The following is a 22,252-nucleotide window of genomic DNA, read 5'->3' as shown; positions in this document are numbered from 1 at the left end:
GTACTTCGACCATCGAATCGGCTACTAAAATCTTCGACTTTCAGTCAAACATTTCGAACTAAAAATCGTTTGACTATTCGACCATAGTCAAAGTACTGTCTCGTTAAAAAATACTTTGACTACATACTTCGGCAGTTTAAACCTACCGAGGTTCAATGTTAGCCTATGGGGACCAGCACTTTTCTAAGTTTTTATGTTCGAATAAAAATCGTTCGCTCGATTTATTAAAATCCTTTGAATCGTTTGTTTCGAAGGATTTTATCGTTCGATCGAAGGATTATTATTCGCTCGTTCGATTGAAGTATTTGCGCTAAAATCCTTCGCATTCGATTCGTTTATTAACCCTCGAAATTCGACCCTTGATAAATTTGCGTTATAATGTCTTCAAATCTTGAAGGTTCCAGTGGCCTCTTCTATGAACGATGATCTTCAGTTCTTTCCATGGATTTTGAAATTGAATTCAAGTTGGTTGAGTGCGTTACTTATTCTTTTCTTTCTGAAGGTCTTTCTGAAGCTCTCCATGAGTGACCCTTGGTTCTTGGACAACGCTTCTGATATTCTTTTGACTCCTCTGTCAGAAATATTGCAAGGATTGCCTGGTCGTGGCTGGTTTAGGGTGATATAATGTTCTTTCCACTTCCAGATTATGGCACCAACACTGCTCACTGGAACAAATGCTTCTTTAACCAATGCCATCAGTATGTTTTGCAACATTTAGGGGCACATTTACAAAGCTCGAGTGAAGGATTCGAATAAAAAAAACTTCGAATTTCGAAGTGTTTTTTTGGCTGCTTCGACCATCGAATGGGCTACTTCGACCTTCGACTACTACTTCGACTTCGAATCGAACGATTCGAACTAAAAATCATTCGACTATTCGACCATTCAATAATCGAAGTACTGTCTCTTTAAGAAAAACTTCGACCCCCTAGTTCGGCAGCTAAAAGCTACCGAACTCAATGTTAGCCTATGGGGAAGGTCCCCATAGGCTTGCCTGCGTTTTTTTGATCGAAGGATATTCCTTCGATCGTTGGATTAAAATCCTTCGAATCGTTCGATTCGAAGGATTTAATCGTTCGATCAAACGAATAATCCTTTGATCGTTCGATCGCAGGATTTGCGCTAAATCGTTCGACTTCGATATTCGAAGTCGAACGATTTTAGTTCCTGGTCGAATATCGAGGGTTAATTAACCCTCGATATTCGACCCTTAGTAAATCTGCCCCTAAGGCTTCGAAGGTCCTGATAGCTCTTAACTTTTACCAATCATGAGAAGTTTATTGTGTTATACCTTAGCAATTAGAAAACTTTCTATAGGCTATCTTTCTATAGGCTATCTATACCAGCTGATATTAATTTGCACTGATAGAGTGCAGGATTTCTTAATACTGACAGATTTCAGCAGGTTTCATGCTTTCCATGTCTTTTTGCATCTCCTTTTGTTCAATACTTATTCCTTGTATCATTCCACTTTATTACACATAACTTAATTTATGGACTTGTTTGTTTTGAGTTCTTTGTTTGTGTGGATTACTTGGTTTGTTACTGAAATCTGGAGTAAATTTCATGTCAATAGCCCCATTACAAATATATTTACTGAGAAAAATGTTGACATGTTCAATAATCATTTTCACTGTTTGTACCAGATGTCCTTAATGTAGAGTTTCTCAATAAATTTTTGTATCATTATAAATATTTACAGCTCATAAAAGGGGTTTTCCAGAAAAGGGTTCATTCCGTAATTTGGATCTTTAAACCTTAAGTTTACTAGAAAATCATGTAAACATTAAATAAACCCAATAGGCTGGTTTTGCTTCCATTAAGGATTAATTGTATCTTAGTTTGGATGAAGTACAAAGTACAGGTATGGGACCTGTTATGCAGAATGCTCGGGGCCTGGGGTTTTCCAGATAATGGATCTTTCCATTTCTGGGATTTTCATACCTTACATCTCCTAGAAAATCATGTAAACATTAAAAAACCTAAAAGGCTGCTTTTGCTTCCAATAAGGATTAATTATATCTTAGTTTGGATCAAGTAAAAGGTACTATTTTATTATTACAGAGAAAAAGTCAATTTTTAAAAATCTGGATTATTTGGATATAATGGAGTCTATGGGAGACGGCCTTTCCGTAATTTGGAGCTTTCTGGATAACTGATCTCATTCCTGTACAGACTACTTCTGAATTGACACTTTTGAATTGACTCAAGCTACTTTGATTATTGACCCTTAATGGGTAAACCACTGGCAGAGTGCTTAGTATGTGAGTAAAGCTGAATATGTGTATTGTATACATCCTCCTGGAGATTGTATTCTCACAATGCACCAGAAAACAGTGGGCACAAAAAAAGTCAGTCCACATCATTGCAAAACAGAACAAAGAACTGCCAAAAAAAGTCTGCTGCAGCAATGATCATCATCATGCAATCTGGTTTGTCCATGACTGAAATTACTCCTTCTGCATCCCTCCAGCATGTAAGGACAGGTGGAAGGGTAACCTGAGAGGTGCTCACAAAGAAAAATATATAGGAACAAGCTCACAATACAGATAACAATTCATACACAATAATCTAACAATACAAGATAAAAACCCGAAAATTCCGTAAAAAGCAAGTACAAAACTAAACAGGATCACCTTAAAGGTAAGGGACCGATTATGCAATCAGTTTTTATTAATCATGGATGAATCAAATGAATACTTAAAAGCTGCCAAACTCCCTATGAAGACGTCAAAAAGAAAAAACGCACCAAACCAGTATTTTACCTTTACAGACATCCCTCTTCAGACCTCAAACATTTTTGAATTTCATTCCCACTCATCCCAGTCTCCATTGTGGTTACTCTCTTACTAATGGTCTCGTTTGCAAGTAATACACCACCCTCTACAAAGGGTCACTTAGGACCTTAAGTGCAGTGTGAAATGTTAGATGCAGTTCATCATGTTTTTACACACAATGCAGCGTTTTCGCTACAATCCCAGCCCTGATGTCTTGCTGTTGCATGTAGACTTGCTGTTGCATGCAGACTTTAGCTTTAACAAATCAAAAGCAAGTTGCAGCCAAAATTGTAAGAGTGCAAATTGCATCATCTCCAGTGATTTGGACACGTCTCTTGAATACATACCATCAATAAGCACAACAACTGCTTATATTTGAGTGTGATTGCACTTTAATGAGTCACGTATGTCTTATTGTGGTTAGCAACTGCTACTGGCACCCCTGCCTACCAATTAGCGTAACTTTACAACGGTGTTAAAATTAGTAACCTAAATTACAACTTCCTGACTTTAAAATCAAGAAATTAGAATAATAAAATAATTTACTGTAGCTCACACTACTTAACAGTCACATGAACAATAATTTTTTAAAAAGTCTGACATTTTAATACCTATCTTAATATTTATACTGTATTTTTATTTAGGAATAATTCATAATAGGGCAGTATTCTAAAATGTTATTAATATCAAACCTGGTATTTTCTCAGGCCAACACAAACTGAATCCATCCCATGTCTGCAAACAATTATAACAATGTCACCTGGCAGTCACTGTGGAGACGGGTTATTATTTGTTATTTCAGTTATTTCAAAAGTGAATATGTAAAGATTAGCCATGGCCATGCACTGTGCTCCCTCTAGTGTCTGTAAAATATGTTTTTGAGAAGAACTTTGACTAACCTTTTTCTTGAAGTTCTAAACTAGATACAGCCAGTGTGAGTGTGAGGGCTTTCCAGGCAGTCCTTGAAGCTGAAGTTCAGCAAAGGCTGAGTGATTCTAGTCTCAGCTTAAGGGTGCAGACACATGGAGCTACTAGTAGCAGCTACAAAATGCCAAAAAATACCCTGTGATAGAATTACCTCTGCTAAAACACATGTAGTGTCTTAAGGTGGCCATACACTATAAGATCCGATATGCCCACTAACGGCTGGGCGATATCGGATGAATCTGAACGTTCAGCCCTGGGGCGGAATGATCGGACTACAATACTACGAATGGGCTCCGACAGGTTACAGGACCGCATCAACAAGCCGATGCGGTCCTTGATCGTACAAAAAAATCAAACCTGATCGATATCTGGCTGATTTTTGGCCTGATATCGATCGGGAGGACCCATTGGGAGCCCGCACACATGGGCAGATAAACTGCCGAATTTAATCTGCTTGTGTATGGCCACCTTTAACAAAGCCAGTTATCACTATTGTCTATTTATAGCCATGAGAATAGCTGCTAGTAGCTCTGTGTGTTTTCACCATAAGGGTCAGGCCACACAGGGCGTTTTGGGGAGAGTTGGTCGCCTGGCGACTAATCTCCCCAAACGCCTTCCCTGTTCCTGCGCCGGCTAAAATAAAAAACAGCTGGCGCTAATCACACGCGGCGGTTCGTTTTCATCATGAGGAAAGTCGGTTTAGTCTGTTTGCATATATTTTAATATGACTCTATTGTGCACACAGAGCTAATTATAGTTGACCGTTAACATGACAGAGGGGGGCATAACATTGAATACGTATTGACAGGTTTCTTAAATATGAATATGCAAAGTAAATTAGACCGGTACATGTGTTATGTAGCATTTTTATAATATTATAGAGGGGTCCTCCTAAAAAGACATATGTATAACTATTTTTTGAATTGACATATGGTCACTATTCATGATTTTAATGTTACAATTTGGATGCTATCATGATAACATATAATTGGGGTTTTCTATGTGGACACTATGCACTTTTATATTTATATGATACATTAAAGCCATGAATATCTTATAAAGGATATCCTTATAAACGGTGAGTTCTGTTGTCATCCGTTATAAATAGTGAGTTCTGATGTCATTTCTATCACAAGACTCATTGAAACTTGTGTATTATAATAAATAAATTACCCCCAGTTGCAAAATATGAGGATATTAGAAGTTACCTCAGAGTTACATGACCTGTATAAAAACACTCAGCCTTCAGCCATGAAACTTATAATATCCTTATATTTTACAAAAGGGGGTACTTTTATTCACTATATATTTTTCATATAAACTATACATATGAAATGGTATTTATATATATATATATATATATATATATAATGCAATGCCGTTGGCGTCCGCACACGCTATACTTCGATATTCAACTTCCGGGTGCTGTGTCAATGTTGTATCATAGAAGAAAGGCTGTAGCGGCACGCACTCCGGTTCAATGAAATTCAACTTTTATCTTATGTGATACATAATAAAAGCATCAACGTTTCGGTCCATGGTCTGGGACCTTTGTCAAGATGCATTAACTCATTTAAAAACAGACAATGGAAGTGGCAATTATAAAGGTTTAACGAATCCCGCCTTGTTGTTGACATCACATTCAATTATGTTAATAGGGGCTAATTAAACAAAAAGAAACAAAACTAAACTCAGAAGCAACAATAATGAAAAAGATGAAAAGAAATTATTATAATTAGAATAAAAACGTTATCTTTTAGCCAAAAAGCAGCTATATGTGCAATACTCATTCAGACCTTTAGGGTAGGGACACACTGGGCGATTTGGGGAGATTTAGTCGCCTGGCGACTAATCGCCGCGACTTTCCACGACCAATCTTCCCCGAATGCCTCCCCTCACTCTGCGCCTGGATAAAATGAAAAATCGCCTGCGCTAATCACACGCGGCGATTTGTTTTCCGAAGTCGCCCGAAGTTTCCTCGTGAGGCAACTTCGGGCGATTTATCCAGGCGCAGAGTGAGGGGAGGCATTCGGGGAGAAAAGTCGCTGCGATTAGTCGCCAGGCGACTAAATCTCCCCAAATCGCCCAGTGTGTCCCTACCCTTAGGAGAGAGGGTATCTAATGTTTTTATCCAAAAGGTTTCGCGTTGTAGGAGAAGACGAGATCTATCTCCACCCCTTCTAGGCATAGGAATGTGGTCAATCGCGATAAATTTCAATGCTGAGACCCTATGGCCCATCTCTAAAAAATGTTTGGCCACCGGTTTAGTGGTTTTATGATCTCTAAAGGCCGTATTGATTGCTGATCTATGAGCATCAATGCAAAGTCGCAACATTAAATCCGTTTTGCCCACATATGAAAGCCCGCAGGGGCAAGTGATAAGATAAATCACATGCGTTGTAGTGCATGTTATATGATGGCGAATCTTGTATCTATGGCCAGTTAAGGGGTGTGCAAAACTCGTACCTGGTGTCATTGGTCTGCATGACAAACAGGATGGGCACTTAAAGTGGACCTGTCACCCAGACACAAAAATCTGTATAATAAAAGTCCTTTTCAAATTAAACATGAAATCCAATTTCTATTTTTTATTAAAGCATTCATAGCTGCTGTAAGCTCATTTAAAAATCTCAGATGTCAATCAAATATTGTCTGCCCCTCCTCTATGCCATGGGCATAGAGGCGGGGCAGACAATTACTTTCACTTTCCATTCAGCACTTCCTAGATGTCACTGCTCTCCACACATTCCCCCATTCTCTTTACCATTTAATTGTGTAGCCAGGGCATGGGGATGGACATTAGGTCCCCTATTCTGGTGCACAAATAAGATTCTGAGATGATGCAAGGTTTGCCTTAATAACAGTGCCCACAAAATGGCTGCTGCCTGCTTGCTATAATTATGAATTCCCAGACTGAAGGAAACAAGATTCAAATCATTTAAACAGTGTAATTAAAGTTCATTTTGCTTCACTAATGTGATAAAATAGGATTTTGAATAATTTTTTTGGGTGACGGGTCCCCTTTAAAACACCCTGGTTTATTGGAAGATAGCCAAGTAGTCGCCATTGGGCTCTCGCTATAGCAGTGAACAGGGTCACTGGATACTAAAAGATCACGGAGACTTCGTCCACGTCGGAAACCCATCATAGGTGGATCAGGGCAAAGACGACCCAACGTGTCATCTGCTTTAATGATGTGCCAGTTGGTTCTGAATACTTGATTAAGCGAGGAGGACATGTTAGTGAAACAAGTAGACATTATAAGCGGACTTGTTTTTGGAATATAGTCATCTGATTTTTGTTCAGAAATTTTAAGTCTCGCTTTCTGTAGTGCCACATCAAGTAATTTAATGTCATAGCCACGGCAAATGAATCGCTCCCTCATATATATATATACAGTATATTTTACATATATACAGTATATTTTATAGATCTAGTCTACATATATAGCATTGGGATTTCTTTTATTTGTTTATTAAAATCAGTTATTCTAACTGAGCCTGTTGTTATTTTTTCTTCTTTACTTTTATTTAGCCTTTAAGCATCCCCCAATCCTCTTTGTATTCTGCATAAATGAAATGACAATGTGGTTGCAGCACCCCTACATCCACAGACATCCCTTTATTTAACACTGTGGGGCTCATTTATCAACACAGGGCAAATTTGCCCATGGGCAGTTACCTATAGCAACCAATCAGTGATTAGCTTTTTAAAGCCAGCTGCAAGAAGAACAATGAATACAGCAATCTGATTGGTTGCCATGGGTTACTGCCCATGGGCAAATTTGCCCAGTGTTGATAAATTACCCCCTGTATGCCTTTGAAAATGGGTGTTGATCTTAGAGATCACTATCCTATAAAAACTTAAATGGGAAAGAACCCGTGTATAAGGCTAATGCTTTGGCCAGGAGACACTTCTGACCAAAAGGTAAATAGTTAGGACCAAGCAATTGAGTTTTCATTGATGTGGTATAGTGGCTTGGTGGATTGTAAACTGCAGTTAAAGCTCCTTTTTTTCTTTTTTTCTTTCAATGTATGCACAGGCACTGAATAAATTACTGATACAACCTAGGGGCCAGACAATATCTATTGAATGACTGCATGTAGGTGTCCTCAGATGGCTGCTTGCCAGTATGGTAAGATGCTATAATTGCTTGTAAGATAAAATAAAAAATTAAAATAAATCTAAACATGAAATTCTGCATAATAAATACTTTTTGTTATTTTTTAAGGATTTTGAAAAATAAGGATTTTTGTGTGTCTTTGGCTAAGTTACAGTAGTACTATCAGAATCCAATCCAAGTGATTCTAGCTAACCGTCAATATTTTGTTTAATTTTCCTTTGGTACAGGCTTGCCATGCAACAATTCCATAAAAGCATTAAAGACAACAATTATGCATCCTCTGACCAGATGACTTTCCGAAAATGGTACATTGTGACAGAATATAATATACATAATATACATAAGAAAGCCATCAAAATGCACTGGTACATGGATGAACATGTGGCACATGCAACAATATCGCCCAGTTAGCATAAATTTGGGCACCATCTATAAATTCTATATCTGTTGTACAGTTTTAAGTAGTACAGGCTACAAAATCCATCCCTTTCAAAGAAAACATTGTTATACTGTAAATATACTTATCTATAAAGCTGAACGTCAAAATAATGAATGTTTTTCCAAAGTGCTGAACTGCAAAAAGTCATAGCAAAACATAATTATTTTTGCTATTCAAAACATAATTATTTTGTTTCGTACAGGTCTAATGTTCTGATAGCATTTACTGTACATCTGTTTAAAAGCATACATCTTATAGGTTGCAATGGGTTGCTGCACCTGGGCATACTTTTTGCCTTTCAAATCATATGTGGATATGCATCCACGCTAATTTACATTCCTCACAAAATCACACTTTGTTAATCTTAAACAATCAGGATTCTTGGTTACAGAGTGAAGGAACCATTGTAGGCTCTGTATCAGGGCCTGTTTTTTGATGGACAGCTATTGTTAGACAGGTATGGGATGGGTTATCCAGAATGCTCAGGGCTTGTGGTTTTCTGGAAAAGGGATCTTTCAGTATTTTGGATGTCTATACCTTGTCTACTTAAAAATGATTTAAACATTAATTAAACCCAATAGGATTGTTTTGCCCCCAATAAAGATACATTATATATTAGTGGTAAAATGTCTGGTTTTCTCTTTACAGAGAAAAAGAAATATAATTTAAAACAATTATTTGATTACAATGGAGTCTATGGGAGATAGACTTCTCACAATTTGGAGCTTTCTGAATAACGTGTCCAGAGAAGAGATCCCATGCCTGTACATTATTTATATAATGTAATGCCGATTTGGATTCATATGAATTATCTGGGTGCACGGAATCTGCAGGGCATGCAGAATAAATTTATTTTTTCTCCTAGAATGTCTCATTCACATAATGCACTTTGTGCATGTATCAAATAGAATGAGGCTTTATACTTCAGCCCTTAAATCAGTATACAGGTATGGGATCCGTTATCCGGAAACCCGTTATCCAGACACACACACACACACACGTATATATAAGTTTGCTGCATTCTCTGCTAATCCATGCATACTGTAATACTCTGAAAATATGCAACATTTAATTAAACATAATAACAAACCAAAGCAGTGTACAGAATACTGTTATGTTACAGAGGGGCTAAATCTGCTCTGTATAGAAAATCTATATGTACAAAGTGCCTTCCTCTGAAGAGAAACCTAGACGTCAAGGTGCCAATCGTTTTGAAAATATATATTCAGTAATGCTAGTTGAAATGTTTCAATGTTTCTGACATGAGTGAATTTAATACTAAGTATAAATCCCGTTGAGGTGCTATGAATCATCTGGGGGGCTTAAATTAGATGAACTGCTGGGCAGAAGCACAATACAGAGGGCGATTGCCTAAGAGGAAATTATTTATTGCCCCTAGTGGCAGATGCTTGAACTTAAAGAGATTTTAGACTAAGCTCTTTATCTAAGCCCTCATGACAGGAATCTAATATAAGTGAAATGATTTCCCTAATAGGACCCAACTTCAAGCCATCCAAACATGGCAAGTCATTTCAAAACTTTAAAAGAGAAAACACATTGTGTCCTGACTGTGAAGCAAAAACATGGAATCGTTTTGCTCACATCTTTTTTTTTCTTAAATTGAATTTCAGTTGTCTGCCTGAAAATGGTTGCCGTGTTAAGGTTCTGTGACTATCAATACAACATTTTAGAAAATCTGCAATCTCATATAAATTATAAATAAAAGCAAGATTTTTGCATTATGATAAAACAACGCCATAAGAATTATGTATTATGTACTAGTCAAATAACTGCACTATTGTGTTACATATAAACTGTCCATATGAACAGTGCAAACTGATTCAATAAAGCACCAGCAGTAATCATTATAATTCACTAAACGGCAAACATTAATCACTTCTGATATTGTGTTTTTTAAAATGCACAAATCTCCTCTATTATATATGCATAAGTCCTAAATTCTGCAGCTGGCAGAATCTATATTTTTGCTTTCACCCACCTACTGTATGTATAATGTATAATACATTTCCCTGGATTTTCTGGGCAAAATAATTTATATTATACCCCACCCCACCGCTATGTCCCCTATGATCACACCGTGAAGGAACAATTGGCTTAAAGATACATAATAAAATGCCATAAACGATAACCTACAATAAGCAGCTATTACGCACAATTCAAATACAAAAAATTACAGAAAACCAGCAAGACAAATTGACTTTAGACAGTAAGACCCTTTACAGACACTAGTAAAAGGTTTTCCCCAGTTACATATTTATTGCATTTACAAGCACACAATGTAGCATAACTATTCATTTTGAAAATGCAATCCATAATCATAAATCACAACAACAAGATGATTTTTCAGACCTACCCACATGTATTCAGTCTACAACTAAACAGATCTGTTTTGAGAGCCCCAATTATAGATGTTGAAACAAGTCCAATAAAACAGATAAGGGCTTGGATAAAAAGTCTAGAAATAAGGCTGCATGATTTGTAGGGATGCACCGAATCCACTTTTTTGGATTCAGCCGAACCCCCGAATCCTTCACGAAAGATTCGGCCCGAATACCATATGCAAATTAGGGGTGGGAAGGGGAAAACATTTTTTACTTCCTTGTTTTCTGACAAAAAGTCACGAAATTTCCCTCCCGCCCATTATTTGCATATGCAAATTAGGATTCGGATTCGGTTCGGCCAGGCAGAAGGATTCGGCCGAATCCGAATCCTGCTGAAAAAGGCCGAATCCTGGCCGAATCCCGAACCGAATCCTGGATTCGGTGCATCCCTAATGATTTGTCTTCCCCAAAACATTGATACATTATTTTTTCTGAAGAGTGTAACATTGTACGCACATTTTTACAATTCATTTTTGCAGGAAAATGATTTGGTAAAAAGTGATTCAGGATCACTTGGTGCAGTAGCATGTGAGAGTAACAATAGAAATATGATAATTATACAATAATGAATATACATGACCTAGTCTATTATACACTAGGGAGCTGCATTCTATACTTCCTACTAAAGCACTCTACAGTATCCCAAATGCAGTCACAAATCACTTCAAAATTACTTCTTAGAAAATCACAATAGGAATCTGCCTTGTAAAATGTCTTTTTTTCATAAATAATGTCCTTTAGCAGTTTTCTGTTTCACAGATATGACAGTCAATTACAGGATCAGAGGGAGATCGGGATGAAAAGAAAAGAACTGCAGATGACTTGCCAGGAATGTAGAAAATATACATATCTGCAACATACCAGTACCTCAAGCAACAGCAATGAAATAATGCAGACCTCGGGGCTTGGATTAATATTACCTGTACATTTCATGATTCTTATACATGCAATGGTAGCAGATTTATTGCATATTGTATGAGTGCACTACCCCTTCTTTGATAACATTGCATTAAAAGTATTTTAAAATGTTTTAGCATTTGTATTTTTACCAAACAAGTTAACACGTTACAGGCTGTATAAAGAAGTTTTGCACCCCAGTTAAAAAAATGCCCTTTCACAAAAGGGAACCCACACACCCATTTTATGTTACCTTAAGTCAAACTAAAGCACACGATTGCTAAGATTTGAATATGTTTATCTGTAGGGTGCACAGCTAACATATAGAATATAACAATATGTGTGGCAGCCAGATCACTGACCCATATTGCTGAATAGAAAGTTAAAGCAGTGTTCAGTTTAAACAAGCAACACCAGGAAATTGAGACTGTCAACCAATCACACAACATTCTAAGCTCAAATATTTTTATTGATTGATTCTACAAAGCCATGCTGCAGCAAAGAAGCAAGAACGCATCCTTATAAACTCATTTTGCACAAAGCAATCTTCTTTTATTCTGAGCCTTTCCCCTACAAATAATGTAAGGATATACTGCTCTATTGCCAGCATAAAATATGCTGTCAGATAACCTTCCAAATGGATAAGCCAAAACATTACTCTATCATTACTCTCTTTATATTTATTGGTTTCACTTTAAACTTTGACTCAAAATTAATCATAATAGAAATCTTCAGACACGTATAACTCTTCAATGGAACAATAATAGTACAATGTCATGAAGCATCTACTAGACATATTCACTGTTGCTCTGAGGAGGACATGTTAAAAACTTTATTTTCTTCCTCATTCTAAAGGAAAATCTTTACAGGACTGAAATATTGCACAGATTTTCAGAAAACAAGTGCAATTAAAACATATTAGCTTGCTCCATAATCAGCTTCTGGCTCATTGTCAGCTAATGATTAAGACAAAGAAGCACAAGTGTATGAGAATCATTAGGTTATCCTAGCAGATAATACATGCAAATAAAACAATCTAATGTGCTGATGACTACACTAAAGTAATCTACTTCTAAAAAAAGATTAACCTAAGTGATACAAAAGCCTATCTACTGTACGCCACTGAGGAATTGCCTGAATGGATAACAAAGACTCAGCGCTGAGATACAACCAAATACAAATTAACTACTCCCACTCAAATATCATTTAACATCACACCCTGATAAGGGCTAAAATACACTGAACCATGTATGAATAAAAGCATGCATGTGTTTGTCTAACACGACACACCTACAAAAGCTATTAGCTGTTCCATTCAAACACCCAAAAATAATATTTAGGGTGTAATTATGTGCTTCCGCAGAACAATAATGACTGATGCAATCTTTTGTTTTGGTATCACTTGTATTCATTACTGGCAATTAAAGTAAAAGATTTAAGAAAAACAAAAGCTAATGAGTATTTCCAAAAATGGCCCTCTACTACTGAATCATTGTACTAAACACTAACATGCCCCAAATAACTGTAAGGTGTCCCCAGCAGCACTTGTGTAGCTGCCTAACAGTAACACTGGCACTTGGGCTGAAAGAGGATGGTGGGAGTTGCAGTCAATAACAGATTCAAGGATGTTTCTACTTGTTTCCACTAATAAAAAGTACAAAGTAAAAATAAAGAATTGTGTAACCAGGTTACACCGATTAAAAAAGCAACTTGTAGGATGAATGTGAGATCCTTGAGAGTAACAGCATGACATCTGACAATATTACAAGCTGATGTGTGTGCCATCTCAAAGGTGGACCACAGGAGAAGCTCAGAAGCCCATATATGTATTTATCTGTGACCAAAGTGCAATTTGTGCTGCATTTTGATACACAATTTAGGGAATGTTAAAGTTATGTGTGATTATTGGATTCGTTTTTCGTCTGATGTCCGTCACATTATGATGTATTACAACCCTAAATATACACAGTTAAGAAAAATAAATGAAATCATTTGTGAGAGAGAGAGAGAGAGAGAGAGAGAGAGAGAGAGAGAGAGAGAGAGAGAGAGAGAGAGAGAGAGAGAGAGAATGGATTGTTCTGTTAAGGCCGATGTAGAAAGTATGTAAGCTGATTGATACTGCCCTCTTGTGCGCATACTGCACAAAGATCAAAATATTCTATAACTGAATGAACAATGTTCTAATACATTCTGTGCCATTAATTCAATAAGATAAAATATTTATATTGTAACAGTATTGCAGCAATAGTAAACAGTTGTTCTTTGGGCTGATATCCACTCTATGTAGCTGCACTCAGGCTGACACTGTGCTTGTCAGGGCAGTTACAAGGAGTTACAATGAGAGCAGATCCGCCTACAAATGGCTGCCCCCATGTCTACACAAAACCTTATATGACCATTGCAAGGCAACAGCACATTATACTTAAAAAACACTTTAATTTTTATGGTTACTGGTCCTTTAAGAACTCTGGCCTTAGGGCACAGTCACACGTAGCATGCAGCCGTCCTTTCTCCGCCTCCGTTTTGTAGGCAGGCAGAGATAAGCAGCTTTGCTTTCAAATCAGGAGTAAGTTAGTACATGAGGGGTCATTTTATGTTTGTTTACAGGTATTGGAGCACATTTTGGAGTCACATCTCAAAACTCTGCTAAGGCGTTCTATGTAGGGATGGGGTGTTCATTTTATCTCTCCACTTCTCAGGTCAGATGTGGAAGTATAAGTAGAACAAGTAAATAATCTTGCCTTCTCTGTTAAACTTATATATTTTTGAGGTAGGAAGAAAATATTTAGAATAAATAGTTAAGAATTGAGGAAGGTTGTGTGCTAAAACAATCATCCACCAATAAAGGTGTAGGGGTTTTATACGAGGCAAGTAATTACTGTATGTGAATCCATATTGATGCTTGGGGATAGACACTTGCTAGTCTTGTTCAAAGCATAAATTGTCAACAGAACCCTGCTTACAGGGAAACCTGCAGTGTTCTGTTTTTACACTGCATAAACCTGACAGACAAATGATTATTTAAAGGGAAAATATACCCCCATTTTTTAACATTGCCTCATGTACTTGGGCTCATGCTGAAAATGTGCTTAAGGGGATGTAAAGGCAAAAAAAATTAAAATCCTATTTTTACTTTCTTTAAAGGGATACTGTCATGGGAATTTTTTTTTCCAAAACGCATCAGTTAATAGTGCTGCTTCAGCAAAATTCTGCACTGAAATCCCTTTCTCAAAAGAGCAAACATATTTTTTTTTATATTTAATTTTGAAATCGGAAACGGGGCTAGACATATTTTCAGTTTCCCTGCCGTTCCCAGTTATGTGACTTGTGCTCTGATAAACTTCAGTCACTCTTTACTGCTGTACTGCAAGTTGGAGTGAAATCCCTTCTTCCCATGTCCTTTCCCTCTGTGCTCTCCCTCCCGTGTCCTTCCCCTCTGTGCTCTCCCATTCCGTGTCCTTCCCTTCTGTGCTCTCCCTCCCATGTCCTTCCCCTCTATGCTCTCCTTCCCGTGTCCTTTCCCTCTGTGCTCTCCCTCCCGTGTCCTTTCCCTCTTTGCAGATGGCTCTCCCTCCCATGTCCTTCCCCTCTGTGCTCTCCCTCCCGTGTCCTTTCCCTCTGTGCTCTCCCTCCTGTCTTCTTTCCCTCTGTGCAGCCCGCCCTCCTTCTGGTGTCCTTCCCCTCTGCTCTCAGCCCAACCAGCCAACCCTCTCTTGCTTACTTTCGGGCCCCAGGTCGCAGTCTACCAGGAACATGATGGGGGATCTACTTGTAGACCGCAATCGATGTCCTGGGCACCCCTGGTCTAGAGCTTCAAAACTATCCATTTAAAATAATAAAGATACATTACAAAAATGTTTCTTCTCACTGGGGCTATTCAAATTTAGACTTTATGTTCTGAAGGTGAACCGAACCGCCTCTTTAACATATACTGGTACCCTCCATCCTGCTCCTCACAAAAGGCAACTATTAGTTATAAGGAAGAGCGGGAGGCAGACAGGCAGGCAGGCAACCAACCGCAAATAAGAGATGGTTATAAACCAGATAGCTGTTCCCACCCCCTGCCAAAAAAAGGCATAGTGTCAGTAGCACCCTCTCAGTAAGCATGCTTTTTTCTTATGTTGCAGGGAGGATTGAGGAGGCTTAACCTCCCCAAGCCTGAAAAACATGTGGCAACACGTGTTATAGATAGAGCTTCCTGCTGGCATCGAAACAGTTAATAATTTATCAACGATTACAAAAATGTAGACCAGCTGAGAAAGTTACCTAGAATAGGTTCATCAACAACATACATAAGGTTAATAATAACAAGTACTTTCTCATTTACTAGCTGTCTTTGGGAACTTTATCCACAACCAGTTAATCGACAGATAGTTATCTAAAGCTGGCCATAAAATCAAAGATTTTATCTTGGTCCTATGTGTGGAGAGTCCAGTCATTTTTCGTGCCATGGTGATCGGTCGTTCAGACAATTGGCTGCCGATAATATCTCTGCATGTATTACCGATCTGACGATTTTCAGTGGGAGACTGTCACTAGCTTTGTCAGACATAAACTTTCGTACGATTGCTGTCAGGTCAGAACATTGTCGGATCTGTTCTTTTACTACTTTATTTAAACTGAAATGTTAGTGGCAGATCGGGAGATGGGGACGTCTGATCGATCGTCCGATATTGCAGGTAATCTGCACCTCTATGGCCACCTTTACTCTACTCTAGAGTATAAGTTTTTATAAACAAGATTCTAGTTTATTTAACACCTATTGACACCAATCTTTCGAACTGCTTCTTTTCCATTGAAAGGCCTTTCATGATGTATTTGTGCTGTACAAATTAAAACCAACAATAACTACACTATTTTTGTGTTGTGATATAAAAGCCTGGGTCACAGAGCTACAAGTTATGAACAGGATACCTAAAACAAAGCCACAGTAGAAAAGCAAACTGCCCTTTGTTGCAGCATAAAAGCAAAGTAATAATATAACTTTTCATTGTTCCACCCAATAGTTGTGCTGCTCTATTTGATCGTGCTGCCTAGTTTTCCAAATGACCAAGACAAAACAAACAGTCTGAACAAATGTTCCCAAAGCTCTCTTAAAAAAAAAAAAAGTAAAACACTTTAAGCATGTTAAAACAAGACTGAAAGCAGATTAAGTACATTGCCTATTTTTAGTCAGTTTTTCCCTGGAGGGGTCCAGGTGAGTTGAGAAAGATTACGCAGACTAGTTTGTTGACAGAAGACAAGGAAAATGCTGAGGTCAGAGTAGTGAAAGCTCTTTTGATTGCAAATCCTACTGACACTTGAAAGCACAAAAGTCTACATGTTAAATAAAGGAAAGCATATTTACATATTACACTTACACAGAAAAAGTGTAATGAAAAGGAAGCAACATAAGGTTAGTAAAAGGTTTAGAAAGACAAAAATCAGCGGCAAGATCCCTTTGAAGCCAAGCAGTGTGGTTCTAAGCTTGCGGTAAAGCAAGGCAGGTAACTGCATGCTTCTCTAGTTTCAATTTCCTCAAAGTCTGTACAGTCCAGCTGGCTTACTTCTGTATCCTGTTATCAGCCAGGTCTGAGGAAGTACTAGTGTGTGATTTTTGGAGTCTGAGCTTTTTTTTTTTTTAAATGACTACATTCAAATCAGTGGTTATATATAAATGAATAAATGATTCCTGAACCAGCACTACCCTTCGTGTTGTCTTTTTTTCAAACATAAAACAATTCAACGTTTCGGTCCTGGAAAAGGTCCTAAAGAGGACCGAAACATCGGAATTGTTTTATGTGTTTGAAATAAAAAAGACAACACGAAGGATAGTGCAGGTCAAGGAATCATTTATTCCAAATTATACATATATATATATATATATATATATATATATATATATATATATATATATATATATATATGTATATATATATATAGTCTGTTTGGAACATGGAAAAATATATGTATATATGATAATCTACAAACAGTAGTATAGTTATAGATGTTGATTCCAAGCAAAAAACAGAATGGGCCAGACAAGCCGTTACAATACCAGATACAAATAACAGAACTACTGAAAATGTTATGAATGTATGGTTGGTTTAAAGTGAGGTAGGTATGGGTATGTCATGTTCATTATGCAGAGTCAAAGTGAAGTAGGGTAAAGCACACTCACCAATTGGGTTTCTGTCAAAAAACAGGACCGGAGCTTTGAGAAGGGATTGGAACATGTGATTGTGCAAAGCCTGAGCAGCACAAACAAGAACATGAAAAACCAGCAAGCAACGAAGGACACCAAAAATTATTGTTGCAGCTGTCAAACCTAAATGAGATATATAAACATATTAAGAAACATTAACATAACCAGGCAACAAAAATGTAAATTCTAACTCATGTTAACCAGTTGCCCTTTATTTATTTATCAAAAAGATTGATTGCAGTTACCAAAACTTAATCACAGTCACCTTTCCTTTAAATACCTAGTGAACGTTGAAGTGAAAAGCTGACTGTTTGAGCACAGTACCACCTACTGGCATTTCTAATTACTTCATCCTACTGAAATAAACTAGAGTTATTGTATTCCTGTAAAGGGAATTTATCAAAAATACACTATAAACAAGCAACGGGTTCTTGAGCTCCACAGTCGCTGCCAGGTTGATAAATGTGTCAATTTGTTCAACATTTTCCTCACTGCCAGGGAAAAAATTGTGTAGTAGAAACTGACAAATTCATGTGAAACCCCTTCGTCTTCCAAGTCTCTGCCTGGTTATTGTATTAGGTAATATCATACTGGTCTTAATGTTAGGCATTAAACCTCCAAATATGTCAGCAGACAATAAACCATGTAAGACCTGTTGCTTCTGGATATCCAAGGAGGGATAGTCTCAGTCACACTACTGTTGAAAACAAAACAGTTTAACAAATCTATAAACACAAGTATCTATATTTACTTTATTTTGTAGTTCTATTTCTGATTTCTATAGAGCTCTCATTGCCTTCTCTCCCAAGTGCAGCAGAGGCACATGCCTTCCATAATGTTACATACACGATTACAAAACTATTTTCATGGTACTGCTCGTATTAATAATGTCTGAATTACCTGCATAAACTCCCAAATACAAGGTGAGGTCTAGTTGCTCTGTGTTTGATCCGGTGCTGTTTGTGCCTGAAGTGGTATTTAGTTTCCCCTGTTCGTTTGCCCTGCCGTCCAAAAAGAAACAGGTCTCAGAAAATTGATCTTAACTGCAGAAGTTGTTTAGAATTGTTATATATTGTAATTGGCATAAATCAGATTTCCTACACATTTTTGAGTTCCTATGTAATGTGGGTATTACTGTAGAAATTCGAAAAAACATACAGAAAGAGCAATTTAAAGGAATACTGGTAAAAGTCTACAGGTTTTATTTGTAACAAAAAAAACAATGATGATTTGCTTAATGTAAATAGCTTTACTTGCACAAAGAAAGATTCTACTTCCAGTCAAAACAAACAGTAACCCAGTCACAATAGTGAAATCACTTGATATGTAGAACTCGGATACATGCCAGAAGTACTCTCTGGAAAATGTAAGCCTTTGGTGCTCACTGCTTTGGACATATACAGCATGCTGCAAACAATTGTGTTTCCTATTACAGGAAGCATGTATTGCCTGCAGAGTGCCTGAAAATACAATTGAATTGCTCCCTATGTGAATTGCCGTGGGCAAACGTGACTTCTAACGTATTTGTGCAAAAATGTGAAAAAAAGCATTTTCATGCAATTATGCAAGAAGTCTGTTGTTTTACCAGTAGTGGTTCATATAGGGAGCAATTCTATCTAGTATGAAGATAGTTTTGCCTGTTGGGTATGTGACTCCCTGTGAGCACAAAAATACCCCATCTGGCATTGCATATAGCGGGATGTGGCTTTTGACTGCTGCTACTGTCAGAGAAAAGATATTGTGGGTAAAGGGGATGTTGACCTTCAAATACTTTTTTCAGTTCAGGTGGTTTCAGATTGTTCACCAGAAATGAAGACTTTTTCCAATTACTTTCTGTTTTCTATTTGTGGATGTTTTCCTAATACTGAAGTGCAAACTTTTAGTTTTCACCTTCTAAAGCAGCTCTGGGGGGGGGGGGTCACAGATTCTTTAAAGGACCAGTAACATCAAAAAAATTTTTTTGAAAATTGGTTAGTAAACAACGAAAAATAAACATCAAGGCAAATTAAACTTTTAAACAGCAAAGCCTTTATTAAGAAATAACTTACCAAAACTCCACTTCCTGTCCTCTGCAAAAAAGGCGAATGGGCGACCATCCATCCTGCAGAGCTCGATTTCTCCTCCTGGCTATTCTAGTGACAGTCTGCAGCGCTTCACCTATTCCCAGCAGCAGCAGGTACTGGAAGAGCTGGATCAGTGGGGTGCGCATGCCACCTGCTCCGGGAGTTGTAGTGCCCCCGTCCGATGCTGGAAAACCCAAGACGAAGATCAACCCCCCTAAAAGCGATGAGACCGCCAATGCTAAACTACAGGACTGTTCTTTCCCCAGATCTGACACAAGCTCACAGCCATTATAAACAGGCCACAAATCCCGCGAGCTACAACATACCTCCAGTCGGCAGTCACGATTTCCCTCCCCGATCAGAGACAGTGGATGTATAACCCGTGCGCTGAGATCACCGCTCCTACAGCAAAGCGAGACCCTCCGGAAACCACAGCGCTTCCTCGCAGCTGACACATTTGAAAATCGCGCTTGCTAGCTCCCAGAGTCCGGACAGCAGCATGTCCAGCGGCAGCCCCACAGCATACTGTCTGTGAGTCTGGAAGCTGCCTGCTGCTGCAGGAGAAGGCGGAAGAGCCACGCACGCGATCCATGGAGTTGCCTTGCTGAGCCAGTGTGTTGCTGTCCAATGTGTTGGACATGCTGCTGCTGCTGTCCGGACTCTTATCTTGGGCAGGAGACATGGACTGAGAAGTAGACGGGGGCACTACAACTCCCGGAGCAGGTGGAGCTTTGCTGTAGGAGCGGTGATCTCAGCGCACAGGTTATACATCCACTGTCTCTGCTCGGGGAGGGAAATCGTGACTGCCGACTGGAGGTATGTTGTAGCTCGCGGGATTTGTGGCCTGTTTATAATGGCTGTGAGCTTGTGTCAGATCTGGGGAAAGAGCAGTCCTGTAGTTTAGCATTGGCGGTCTCATCGCTTTTAGGGGGGTTGATCTTCGTCTTGGGTTTTCCAGCATCGGACGGGGGCACTACAACTCCCGGAGCAGGTGGCATGTGCACCCCACTGATCCAGCTCTTCCAGTACCTGTTGCTGCTGGGAATAGGTGAAGCGCTGCAGACTGTCACTAGAATAGCCAGGAGGAGAAATCGAGCTCTGCAGGATGGATGGTCGCCCATTCGCCTTTTTTGCAGAGGACAGGAAGTGGAGTTTTGGTAAGTTATTTCTTAATAAAGGCTTTACTGTTTAAAAGTTTCATTTGCCTTGATGTTTATTTTTCGTTGTTTACTAACCAATTTTCAAAAAAAAATTTTTGATGTTACTGGTCCTTTAACTGTTTTAAATTGATACATTTGTTATCTTTATCCCTGATGAGCAAAAGCCATGAGCTTCATTAAAAGCAACTGTTAGAATTGTTACAATAGTTTCTAATATTCTACAGATACTACTGAGAAATGGATCAACTAATTGTATCAAACTGTGGCAAATTGTATCAGTTCAGATGTTCCTGGATCACTGAGCTACCAGACTGAAACACTAGAGAAAGGAACATTAAACTTTAATAGGTCCGTTTCGAATAGCGCAGGAATAGTGCATTCAATCAAATTCGATTCAAAGTTTTTCCCAAAAAGTCCACCAATTGACTCCAAATAGCACACAGGCAGAAAAATGGGAGCAAAAGCTGAGTTGTACAGAACTGGGAGATAAAAACTTACTGGGGAGATAATAACTCCCCAAAAGGACCTGCGTGATGCTATGGGCATCAGTTTCTGAAAGCACCAGATCAGGCATACCAGAGTGAGATGGCTGCCTAAACACCAGTATTAAACTAAAAAGAATACATGTATTGGTTTGAGAACAACATTTTAAATGGTAGCACGAAATTGTTTGCAAGATGTCCAGTAAAACCTACATCATAACAGTATCATATGAAGGGGGGTTTTTAAAAAGTGTTATTCCCAAGTGTGTCTGACTCTCTCTTCCACTTGTGTAGCGAACAAGTGATTGTCACTTAATAGTTTGTGATTAAAATAGAAACTTTTTAGATTTCTACACGTGAGCAGACAATCATACTTGTTGATTAAAAAAACCTGTATTAAGACTTTGTTAATTTCGGGTAACATACCAATGGGAAAGCCACCAATCTTGCAAAACATAGGCAACCTGATAAGAAAAACAGATAATAAGCCACACAGGTCAGAATAACATGTATTAATCAAACAAACATATATATCGAGAAAATATACTGCCAAAACAGTGGCCACATACAGTCAGTTCATATTAACAGAGAGATTTTAACATGCAACAGACAACACAGTATTTAAAATACCAGCATACAGCAATCATTAAATTAACAAATTACATATTGGACAAATTAAATTCAATAAGAAAAGTGCCTCATTATGTCTGTTGGAAAAAAGGGCATTGCATTCTCTGGTCCATTATACAGTTTTATATTGCATTATATAACTTTAATGCCATGCTCATTTATTTATAT

The 22,252-nt window shown here is 38.1% G+C and overlaps 1 protein-coding gene across 2 annotated transcripts in view; it reads right to left on the bottom strand.

Annotated features, from left to right (window-relative positions):
• LOC108709757 (ATP-binding cassette sub-family C member 4-like) overlaps positions 1-22,252 on the bottom strand; it is a 141,749-nt gene that overhangs the window by 71,997 nt on the left and 47,500 nt on the right. For both annotated transcript variants that reach the window (XM_041584291.1, XM_041584292.1), the window contains 3 exons: positions 21,881-21,918; positions 18,650-18,750; positions 17,726-17,872 (listed from right to left, as the gene is read on the bottom strand). In XM_041584291.1, the coding sequence (XP_041440225.1) occupies positions 17,726-17,872; positions 18,650-18,750; positions 21,881-21,918 (286 nt within the window). The remainder of the gene's footprint in view (positions 1-17,725; positions 17,873-18,649; positions 18,751-21,880; positions 21,919-22,252) is intronic.

The sequence above is a fragment of the Xenopus laevis genome, chromosome 2S, assembly GCF_017654675.1.
Source record: "Xenopus laevis strain J_2021 chromosome 2S, Xenopus_laevis_v10.1, whole genome shotgun sequence".
Classification (NCBI taxonomy): Eukaryota; Metazoa; Chordata; class Amphibia; order Anura; family Pipidae; genus Xenopus; species Xenopus laevis.
Note: the sequence above shows the minus strand (reverse complement) of the source record. Positions and strands in the feature narration are given on the sequence as shown.